Here is an 11,103-nt window from a genome sequence, read left to right as displayed (position 1 = left end):
CACAGTCTGTGTGAATTCCACAACCCCTAGCGGCGGCAGCCTTCCAAACAATCAAGACTTGCTTCTCTGTAGCAGTCGGTTAGACCCGTGTTAACTTCCTCCTTTCTGTAACGGGGAAGTCGCTGAAAATTTGTTTCCAAGGGACACGGTGGAAAAAGAGAATCCCGGGCAGGGACGAGCAACTGGAATGTTCTCGTGCGAAGCTGGAATTAAAGCTTCAGGAGTCTGCAAGCCCAAAATGTAGACTGATCTTGCCAGCTAAACTGTCCAAGAAGATGGCTCAGTTTGATACCTGACAGAGGCAAGGAAGTTAGTCCTCAGTATGATATAGTAGTCTGGTGCTTTCATGAGTGCTACGTTGCTTGTTACCGGCCTTTGCAGTTCTGGGGGGAACCGGGTCAGCAAACGCCGTTTCACACAGCAGTCTGTACACAGAACGATGGCCGTTGAACCCCCCCCCCCCCACGCGGATGAGTCAGGAGAGAGGCCCTGTGGTCCCAGGTCCCATCTCGTCAACTAACGGTTAGCCAGGGGTTTTATCGACCCCTTTTCAGCAGACGGCGCTGGCAGCTGGAGGTGCCACCGAACCAAGAGAACATCCAGGCAAAGTCACACATGAAAAACGAGGAACGAAAGGAAGGACGTGGCCCAGGGTGGCCTTTCTCCCATTTTCTCCTGTACAAAGCGCCACCGACTGAAAAGCAGGGACGCAACGACTGCTGTTCCAGTGTAGCGATATGCTCAGCGTTTTCCTAAGTGTGGTGGGTGCAAAATTACCAGCGAGAAGGAAGGGGAGGGAAAGAACAGCCCATTGGTTCCTTTTCAGGGTGCCCGACAGCCGTTATAAGATGCTTCCTTCCACAACCCCTTCCATACGTGTACTCGTCTCCGCTTGCCAGGGAAAGGGGGTCGCTATTTCTGTTCTCTCCTCCAGACGATGACCATCCCCTTTGCATCGCTGGAGGCCAGCAGGCTTTCGTCGCAATTGAAGCTGACGTCCAGCACGGCAGCGCTGTGGCCCTGCAGTTTGTTCACGATGGCCTTGGTGGCGCGCTCCACATCGAAGAAGTAGACGCACATGTCCTCGCTGCCCGTCACTGAAATGTACAAAAAAAAAAAAGAAGAGTTGTTAGAGAGGATCTCTATCTATGGTGTGTGTGTGTGGGCGGGGGGCAGAGCTGTCAAATTACAGCTGACTTAGGGTGACTACGTCGGCAATAGACAAGCAAAGGTGGTTTGTCATCGCCTGCCTCTGTGCAGCAACCCTGAACTTCCTCGGTGGTTCCGGTGTGGTGTAGTGGTTAAGAGCGGTGGTTTGGAGCGGTGGGCTCTGATCTGGAGAACCAGGTTGGTTTCCCCACTCCTCCACATGAAGCCAGCTGGGTGACCTTGGGCTAGTCACAGTTCTCTCTCAGCCCCACATCCCTCACAGGGTGTCTGTTGTGGGGGAAGGGAAGGTGATTGTAAGCCAGTTTGATTTTTCCTTGTGGTAGAGAAAGGCAGCATATAAAAACCAAGTACCAAGTCATCATCCAAGTACCAACAAGGGCTGATCTAGCTTAGCTTCTGATATTTGATGAGATTTACCCTGGGCCATCCAGGTCAGAGTTTCTGGAACTATAAACCATTTTTAGTTGAAGAGAGTGCAGTTTCTAACCCCTTAGCCATTAGTACTGGCCACCCTTGAAAAGGAGAAGCCCTGTGCAAACCACAAAAAAATCCAAGGAAATAACACAGGTGCCTTCCACCCCCTTTGGTATCGTACCAACGCAAGCTCCTTGCCGGAAGGACATAAGCGGGCAGAAGATGCTGCGAACAGGATGGGAGCTCTGTTGTATCTGGAAGCTTCGTTTAAGCTGGAGTGTCCCTTCGTTGTCTACGACCCTGTCGGAGGAAAGTAGCAGAATTGGATGCTAGATGGAATCCGTGGCTAGTTTTCATGCACGCCACTCTGTAAGAGACGGCGCTCTTCAGTACAGCATACGTAGGACTTTTAATGAGAGTGTTATTGCCAGCAGGGCAGGGCCTCATAAGGAGACTCACCTGTATAGCAGCAGCTTGTTAATGCAAGCGTTGATCAGGAGGGAGGGGTCGCGTGCTTCTCGGCTGATCCACGAGCGGGCCGAGATGCTGGTGATGGAGCTGCCCTCGTTCACCACCAGGCGTTTGGCCTTTGTCAGTTTTCCTTTGGGGAGGGAGAAGACGAACAGCGATGTAGCCAAACTGGGCCTTAACTCATCCTTGCCCCCACCAAACCCATTCATAGAATCATAAGAGTCGGAAGGGGCCATACAGGCCATCTAGTCTAACCCCCTGCTCAATGCAAGATGAGCCTAGAGAATCCAGCCTCTGCTTTTAAAGGCTGCCAGCGAGGGGGAGCTCACCACCTCCCTAGATAGCTGATTCCACTGTCGAACAACTCTTACTGTAAATATTTTTCTCCTAATATCCGCCCGCAATTTAAATCCATTATTGCGAGTCCTGTCCTCTGCTGCCAGCAGAAACAGCTCCCTGCCCTTGTCTAAGTGATGGCCTTTCAAATACTTAAAGAGAGCAATCACGTCCCCCCTCAACCTCCTCTTCTCCAGACTGAACATTCCCAACTCCCTCAGCCTTTCCTCATAGGGCTTGGTCTCCAGGCCCCTGATCATCCTCGTCGCTCTCCTCTGCACCCACTCCATTCTGTCCACATCCTTTTTGGAGTGAGGCCTCCAGAACTGCACACAGTACTCCACGTGCGGCCTGACCGATGCTGTACACAGCGGGACTATGACATCTTGCGATTTGGATATTATGCCTCTGTTGATGCACCTCAAGATCAACCCTCTCGTTCAAGACTTACCTGTTGCCATGTCGAAGAGGAAAGAAAACACGCTGCCCCTGTCGTCTCCCGCCCAGAGGATCCGGCCGGGGGAGTCAAAGGAGAGAGACAGGACCCGGCCCGTCAGCTTGCTGGAGCCCGCTTTCACCTTTTTCCCCGTTGAGATGTTCACCACGTGGAGGTTGTGCTTTGCGTTCCCCACCTTGTGAGCAGAGAAAGATAACCGGTTTCATACAACTGCATAAAGCAGGAGGCAGAGAACAAATAATGCATATACCTTCTTGTCTGATTTCTGCCCCTTTACTAGGGAGCTGGAATACCTAGAAGGGAAGTGTTATCACAGGTAACACACTTTCTCCTCACCTTCCTTCCCACGCCTGCAAAAACAGGTAAGACCCATCAATTTGGACACTATTCCTCTGAACTGTCCAACTAAGGCACTTATTTTAAGCCAGAGGGGCAAGAAAAAGTTGGTTTTTTATATGCTGACTTTCTCTACCTTTTAAGGAGAATCAAACCGGCTTACAATCTCCTTCCCTTCCCCTCCCAACAGACACCTTGTGAGGTAGGTGGGGCTGAGAGAGTGTGACTAGCCCAAAGTCACCCAGCTGGCTTCATGTGGAGGAGTGGGGAATCGAACCCGGTTCTCCAGATTAGCCTCTGTCCCTCATGTGGAGAAGTGGGGAATCAAACCCAGTTCTCCAGATTAGAGTCCAATCACAGACAGGGGTGGTGGTGGTCCTGAATACCAAAGGTCCAGTATATCTCTGTTTGCTTGGCCACTGGTGGAAAAGCATCATTCCCTCTGACTTAGGCTCTTCCATTTACTCACCACTGTGAGATTGTTGTTCATGGGCTGGAATGTGCAACACAGCAGCTCTGAAGCATCCGGATCCGGGATCTCCCGGATGCACTTGCCATCCTCCGTGGCCCAGATGCGCATAGTGGCATCCAGCGAGGTGGAGACGATGATGTCATTGGAGAGTGACCAGGCGAAGTCGGAGACGCTGCGGCTGTGGCCCTTCAGCACTCGCAGCACCACCGGAGGGGTGGGCACCAGCTGGCATACAGAAATGGTGCCGTCCAGAGAGCAGCAGGCAAGGAGGTGCTTGTCGTCGTTGGCAAACTGAACCTTGGGCACTGGAGAGGAAGGGGGGGAGACAGCTGGAGGTTGAAAGGGCACCCCTCCCAAGTCAGCTGGCGGTTGAAAGGGCACCCCTCCCAAGTCAGCTGGTGGTTGAAAGGGCACCCCTCTCAAGTCAGCTGGTGGTTGAAAGGGCACCCCTCTCAAGTCAGCTGGCGGTTGAAAGGGCACCCCTCTCAAGTCAGCTGGCGGTTGAAAGGGCACCCCTCCCAAGTTAGCTGGCGGTTGAAAGGGCACTCCTCCAAGTTAGTTGGCGGTTGAAAGAGAGACCCCCTACAAGTTAGCTGGCGGTTAAAAGAGCACCCCTCCCAAGTCAGCTGGCGGTTGAAAGCACACCCTCTCCATGATGCTTGGTGCTTCCCCAGATGTCTCAATTGGCTTTCTGCATTTCCAAGAATAAGCAGCCAGTTGCCAGGTACCAATCAGGAACGTGCTTCCCTTCCTATTTTAATTACCCTGGTCTCCCCAAGGAATGGGCAAGTAGTACTGCGGGAAACGAAGGCACCATCCTACCCTGCTGGACAGCGCCCAGTAGCACTTAAGTGTACTTACCGGTTGCAGCATATAGGAACTTTCCCAGCCCTCTGCTTCTCATAGTTTTCGCTCCCACCCCACGAATAATAACAACCCAACCTTTTATAGCTGCTGGTGGTGGAATGTGATGTTAAGTTGCAGCTGACTTGTGGCAACCCCTCAGGGTTTTCAAGGCAAGAGATGAACAGACGTGGTTTGCCATTGCCTGCCCCAGCGTAGCAACCCTGGACTCCCTTGGTGGTCTCATCCAAGTACTAAGCAGGGCTGACCCTGCTTTGCTTCTGAGATCTGATGAGACTGGGCTAGCCTGGGCCATCCAGGTCAGGGCCCTTGCTGGCTCCCTACCTTGTATCTTTCTCTGCAAAGAAAGATCTTCCTGTCCCCCTGGCTCGAATGGTGCATGACCCAATTACCCAAAATGGAGATGCTTTTTACGCAGCCAACCCGCCTCCCCTCCACCTGCACCCAATGCCTTTGCTACGGCACTCCTGTTCTACTCACCAGCTTCATCCACATGCTGGTCGAATATATGGTACATGCCAGCAAAGGCGTAGTTTTCACTGAGCGTAGTATCCCCAGCCATGGCACGGCTGGCTTCTGCCACCGAAGTGGGGACCACACTGCCTGGGGTTCTGGAGGAAAACAAGATGCCAAGATAAGGGAGGGAACCCCACCAGGCACGTTTCTGATAGAGGAGGTGGAAGCAGCCCAGAGGCCTTTCCTCAGACCTCATCCTGTGTATCGAGGGGAGAACCAAGTTCAGACATCTCGATTATGACCACTGGGGAAGGGGCTGTGGCTCAGTGGAAGAGCCTCTGCTCTGCATGCAGAAAGTCCCAGGTCCAATCCCCTGCAACTCCAGTTTAAAAGGACAAGGAAGTAGGTGATGGGAAAGACCTCTGCGTGAGACCCTGGAGAGCCACTGCCAGTCTGAGTAGACAATACTGACCTTGATGGACCAAGGGTCTGATTTGGTATAAGGCAGCTTCATGTGTTCAAGACATTCAGGGAAGGGGCTGCGGCTCAACGGAGGAGCCTCTGCTTTGCATTCAGAGAGCCCAGCTGGGTTCAATCCCCAACATCTCCAGTTTGAAAGTATCAGTTAAGAGGGGATATGAAAGACCTCTGCCTGGAGAGCCACTGCCAGCCTGAGTAGACAATACTGACCTTGGTGGACCAAGGGTCTGATTCAGTATAAGGCAGCTTCGTGTGTTTTCAAACTTCTCAAAGCCAAGCACTGTTCGGTCATCACAGGCTATGTAATCAACATGAACAGTGCAACAAAGGAGATCGACACAAGGAGGTGTTTCCTCATGCCCGCTTTTCGCCCCAGATCACGTTTCCAGCGGCCTTGTACCTCTCATCGTAGACGGCTCGATTCATTTGAGCCTGCAGCTGATAGGACCCTCGGCTGACGGAGCGGCGGTGGCCACGGGCACCCAGTGCTCTTGGGTCGTCATCAAAATCCTGCGACATAACACACAGCAGTCACATTTGAAAGTTGCAGTGTTTTAGCTGGGTACGACATGTGTCCAAGGCCAGGGATTCAGGAAAGGGAGCCAGTGTACAAGAGGAAGAATAGGAGCACTCGACTGTAGGGCGCCGCTACAGGATACAGGGATAGAATCATAAGAGTTGGAAAGGACTACCAGGGTCAGCTAGTCCAACCCCCTGCACAATGCAGGAAATTCAAAACTACCCCCCAAGTGACCCCATACTCCATGCCCAGAAGATGACAACAAAATAAACAACCCTCCAGGATCCCCAGCCAATCTGGCCTGGAGGAAAGTTGCTTCCTGACCCCAAAGTGGCAATCAGCAGTACCCTGGGTGTGCAAGAAGGGGCCACGAGAGCCAAACACTGATGCAAACCTTCCTGCCCTCCCTCTCATGATCTGCCTACGTTTACAAAATCAGCAGTGCTGACAGATAGTCATCTAGCCTCTGCTAGAGTTCTTAGTTCCTTCTGTGTTTGCTTGCCAGTTTTCTAGCCTCAGGACTGCCCAGACATTAGCAGTCACAAGCAAGAACACACACCTAACTATGCATTATCTGATATTGTCAAAAATCACATAGAATAGCCTCTAATGCAAATATACAAGACAAACGTGGTACAAAAATAACAAAGTGTATTACTGACAAAATCTAAGTGTGTAGTATACACACTTGTATTCTATACACTTAGATTTTATCAGTAATACACTTTGTTAGTTTTGTACCACGTTTGTATTGTATACAGATATTAGCAGTATCCGAAGAAGTCTCTGACAACAGAGACGTCATATCCCTGCCCATTTCGATACCCTTCCCTTCCTCATCCCTTCACTCAAGCCTATCGTACTTTTTTGTGTGTGAAAACCTGACGACTGGAATCAGAATTTTGCCAAGTGAGTCTATGCAGCCTATTTAATTTGCACAAGTGCATTGGATATTCATAGCACGGTACACGAGGCCTTGATAACGGTGGCAAAGGATGCTGAGCTACATGGAGCGGGAGCTTAGATAACCTTGTACAGCAAGCAACTGTGCGCTTAGAGGGGTCGTTCTCGCCTCACAGTGAGCGTGCCAGCGACACTTCTGCCGTCCTCTCCCTGCCCAAGATTAGCCACCTTGCAAACTCCTGTGCCACAACCGAAGAAAAAGGGGAACAAAGAAACTCAACCTAAAAGTCAGGGGAAACCAATGAGGTTGAGCTAAACGCTTTCTCATATAACAACCAATAAATCTGTTTTCCTTATATATTGTGCACAATTGTGTTTAAAAACACAGGGCCTAAAATACAGGCTTCCTGAAAAACACAAACATAGTTATAAATATTACCAACACATACACAGTTGGTATGTTGGTACATAAAATGACCAAAATCTGACCACTCACGTGTCGGCCTTTTACAGGCCTTCCTCAGTGCTCATATACACACAATTTTACAATACACATCCTGACATATACACAAACATTGTACACAGTAAAAAAGCCTTTTTTTTCTGTGTGGCTTTATGTTAAAATAGTCCATGTGCCTTAAAACATGTCTCCCGGTTCACACCTTGTACATGGTGTCCAGCATTTCAAAATGTGTATAACATCAACAAACTATTTTAGCCTAAAGCCACACAGAATAAAAGGCTTTTATATATATATTTACCTTGTACAATGTTTGTGTATATATCAGGATGTGTATTGTAAAACTGTGTATGTATGAGCACTGTAAAAGGCCGACACGCGTCCGGTCAGATTTTGGTCATTTTATGTACCAACATCAACTGTTACGCGTTGGTAATATTCGTAACTATGTTTGTGCTTTTTAGGAAGCCTGTATTTTAGGCCCTTTGTTTTTTAAATACAATTGTGCACAATATATGAGAAAAACAGATTTATTGGTTGTTGTTATATTAGATCATGGGTTCTCAACAAGGGGGGAATTCCCCCGGGGGGGGGGGATTTTAGGGTTCCAGAGGAGGAACTGGGACCACTATTCTGCAAAGTGTGATGTCCTGTAGATTATGACAATCTGTAAAATTGTAGTTTGTTTTAAATAACTTAGACTATCTTGGGAAGGGGGAATTACATTCTGAACAATGGTGAAAGGGGGGAATGGAGCAAAAAAGGTTGAGAACCACTGTATTAGATAGTGTTTAACTAAACTCCTGTGCCATACAGGATACTCCATGCCCCCGTGCAGTGGGCTGGTATCGCTCCAAATCCCCGGCCCCCCTTGGGCACGGCGGTCAAGGTTACCTCCATGCGGTCGAGAGTCGTGCGACTGCTGCGGACGATACTGTTGCTGTAGGCGCGGAAGCTGCTCTGCTCGGAGAGGGGGCCGTAGCGCTGGGCCAAGAGCTGGCTGCGCAACCGCAGGTACTGCTTGCGGACCGAGGGGTCGTAGCCAGCCTGGGCGTTGTCCCGCAGCAGCTGGCTGCGCCGGCGGATGTACTGCGTGCGGAACTGCGGGAAGTTTGGAGTGCGGTATGCGTTGTACCTGCAATTGGGGGGGGGGGGGTTTGGCGCGTCAGCTCCTGGATTTCCAAGCACCCAGTAGCACCCTGACAAAGCCCTCCCCACTCTTCCTCCTCCCCTAGGGTGGGAGGATCCTGTTGGAACGGGGAGGGGGGATACCGGTTTAAATAAAGAAGAGTTGGTTTTATATGCCGACTTTCTCTCCCATTTAAGGAAGAATCAAACCAGCTTACAATCGCCTTCCCTTCCCCTCCCCACAACAGACACCCTGTGAGGTAAGTGGGGCTGAGAGAGCTCCAAGAGAACTGTGACTAGTTCAAGGTCACCCAGCTGGCTTCATGTGTAGGACTGGGGAAAACCAACCAAGTTCACCAGATTAGAGTCCGTCGCTCATGTGGAGAAGTGGGGAATCAAACCCAGTTCTCCAGATCAGAGTCCACTGCTCCAAATCACCGCTCTTAACCACTACACAATGCTGGCTCTCCACAATAATAGCATCATTCTAGGTTAGCACCCACTGAGGGGAGAGAATCTTTCATACAAGATTCCCTGCAGCACAGTGCCCTATTAATTTATTAGAACACTTAAATCCCACATTTCCTTGTGGTTCAAGTTGGCTGACGATAATAGGTAAAAACATTTTCATGTATTACCACATGTGGACTGCGAGATGGTAATGCAGGACTACAGGTTGAGTGGCCCTTATCCGGACATCTGACATCCAGACTGATCTGAAAACTGGACCTTTTGAGCTGGCATACAGGCATTACTCAGAGGCGCTCAGCAGAGCCATTGATGGTTCAATGTACACAAAATATTGTTTAAAATTACATTCAGGCTACATGCATAAAGTATATATAAAACATAAATCAATTTCATGTTTAGACTTGGGTCCCATCCCCAAGATTTCTCATTTTGTATATGCAAGAATTCCAAAATATGGACTGATCCGAAATACTGTCCACTTCTGGTCCCAGGCAGTCCGGATAAGGGATACTCAACCTGTATGTCTACATGTAGAGATGACTGAAATTCCCTCAGTTGTAAATTACATTGTAAGAAGCAATAACCATCTTCAAGTACTTGAAGGGCTGTCATATAGAGGAGGGTGCTGAGTTGTTTTCTGTTGCCCCAGAAGGTCGGACAAGAACCAACAGGTTGAAATTAAATCAAAAGAGTTTCCGTCTAGACATTAGGAAGAATTTTCTAACAGTTAGAGAGGTCCCTCAGTGGAACAGACTTCCTCGGGAGGTGGTGAGCTCTCCTTCCCTGGAGGTTTTTAAGGCTAGATGGCCATCTGTCAGCAATGCTGATTCTATGACCTTAGGCAGATGATGAGAGGGAGGTTATCTTGGCCATCTTCTGGGCATAGAGGAGGGGTCACTGGGTGTGTGTGGGGGAGAGATAGTTATGAATTTCCTGCATTGTGCAGGGGGTTGGACTAGATGACCCTGGTCGTCCCTTCCAACTATGATTCTATGATCCTAAGCCACACTACTTACAGTGTGATTTACTAGCCCCTGAATTCTTAGCCAGATTTTGTCTCCAAAATCATGATAGAAGAGTGGCCTTTCACCCTATTTGGTCAATTTATTTACACCTTATTTAAGACATACTTCCCGGGAAGGCAGCATGGTATAGCTCGATCTCGGAAGCTAAGCAGGGTCGGGCACTTGGATGGGAGACCACCAAGGTAGCTTGCCTTGAAAGCCCCCTTGCTGAGGTCTCCATAAGCAGGTTGCAACTCGATGGCACTTACATATGTATGTAGGACGTGTTAGTGAGTTTAATTCTTGCAACTGACCGAGTGTACAGTACCCAGAGGATAGCTACGCCAGATGAATCACCCTGGATCAAGAGTGGATCCGTGGACAGCTATGCATCTACAGCACTGAAGTAGCCCCCCCAAAGTGGATCAAGGACCACTCGCCTTCTGAACCCTCCCCCCCAGTAAAAACCACAACTCCTTTTCTGTTCCTTTCCAGCACCAAAGTCATGATGCATACCTATTCTCCAGCTAGTCATGATGCATACCTATTCTCAGAGGAGCATGCCTAATATATTAGGTGCTTAGGAACACAGGCAGGATGATGCTACTGCAGTCATCTTGCTTGTGGGCTTCCTAGAGGCACCTGGTTGGCCACTGTGTGAGCAGACTGCTGGACTTGACGGGCCTTGGTCTGATCCAGCAGGGCTTTCCTTATGTTCAAAGGACTGTGTTTAAGCTGTCCGACACCACCAACCCCATTAGACTTACCTTGCATCTACAGCCAAAACTTGCTGCCACACTGCGGCCATACCCCTCGATGCCACCAGCCGCTCAGGGGAGCTGTTCGGCGGGTGCCTGCAGCAGTGAAAGAATGGGAATCAGTAGTGGAGACTGGCGTGGAAAGAGATTAACCGTGCAATCACATGAATACATGAAGCTGCCTTATACTGAACCAGACCCTTGGTCCATCAAAGTCAATATTGTCTACTCAGACTGGCAGTGGCTCTCCAGGGTCTCAGGCAGAGTACCGGTATTTTTCACATCACCTACTTGCCTAGGCCCTTTAACTGGAGATGTGGGGATTGAATCTAGGACCTTCTGCATGTACAGCAGATGCTCTACCACTGAGCTATGGCCCTTCCTATGCAGAGTAACTCTAAAC

The 11,103-nt window shown here is 49.7% G+C and overlaps 1 protein-coding gene across 1 annotated transcript; it reads right to left on the bottom strand.

The window, feature by feature from the left end:
* Positions 1-912: 912 nt before the first annotated feature.
* WDR13 (WD repeat domain 13) lies at positions 913-10,796 on the bottom strand. The gene is made up of 9 exons (XM_056859478.1): positions 10,710-10,796; positions 8,234-8,474; positions 5,857-5,966; positions 5,001-5,131; positions 3,654-3,961; positions 2,843-3,023; positions 2,044-2,185; positions 1,766-1,884; positions 913-1,097 (listed from the first exon to the last, which is right to left on the bottom strand). Exons 1-9 carry the CDS (start codon positions 10,748-10,750, stop codon positions 913-915), a joined length of 1,458 nt encoding a protein of 485 aa, XP_056715456.1. The 5' UTR covers positions 10,751-10,796.
* Positions 10,797-11,103: the final 307 nt, after the last annotated feature.

The sequence above is a fragment of the Euleptes europaea genome, chromosome 1 (assembly GCF_029931775.1).
Source record: "Euleptes europaea isolate rEulEur1 chromosome 1, rEulEur1.hap1, whole genome shotgun sequence".
In the NCBI taxonomy this organism is placed as follows: domain Eukaryota; kingdom Metazoa; phylum Chordata; class Lepidosauria; order Squamata; family Sphaerodactylidae; genus Euleptes; species Euleptes europaea.
Note: the sequence above shows the minus strand (reverse complement) of the source record. Positions and strands in the feature narration are given on the sequence as shown.

Bases quoted from the DNA above. Each gene is read 5' to 3' on its own strand.
- WDR13 (XM_056859478.1), bottom strand. From the start codon at position 10,750: ATGGCCGCAGTGTGGCAGCAAGTTTTGGCTGTAGATGCAAG. The intron at 5,132-5,856 runs GTACAAGGCCGC...GTTTTCCTCCAG, and splicing joins CGAGCCGTCTACGATGAGAG to AACCCCAGGCAGTGTGGTCC. The intron at 1,098-1,765 runs GTACGATACCAA...TGTACATTTCAG, and splicing joins CCGGCAAGGAGCTTGCGTTG to TGACGGGCAGCGAGGACATG.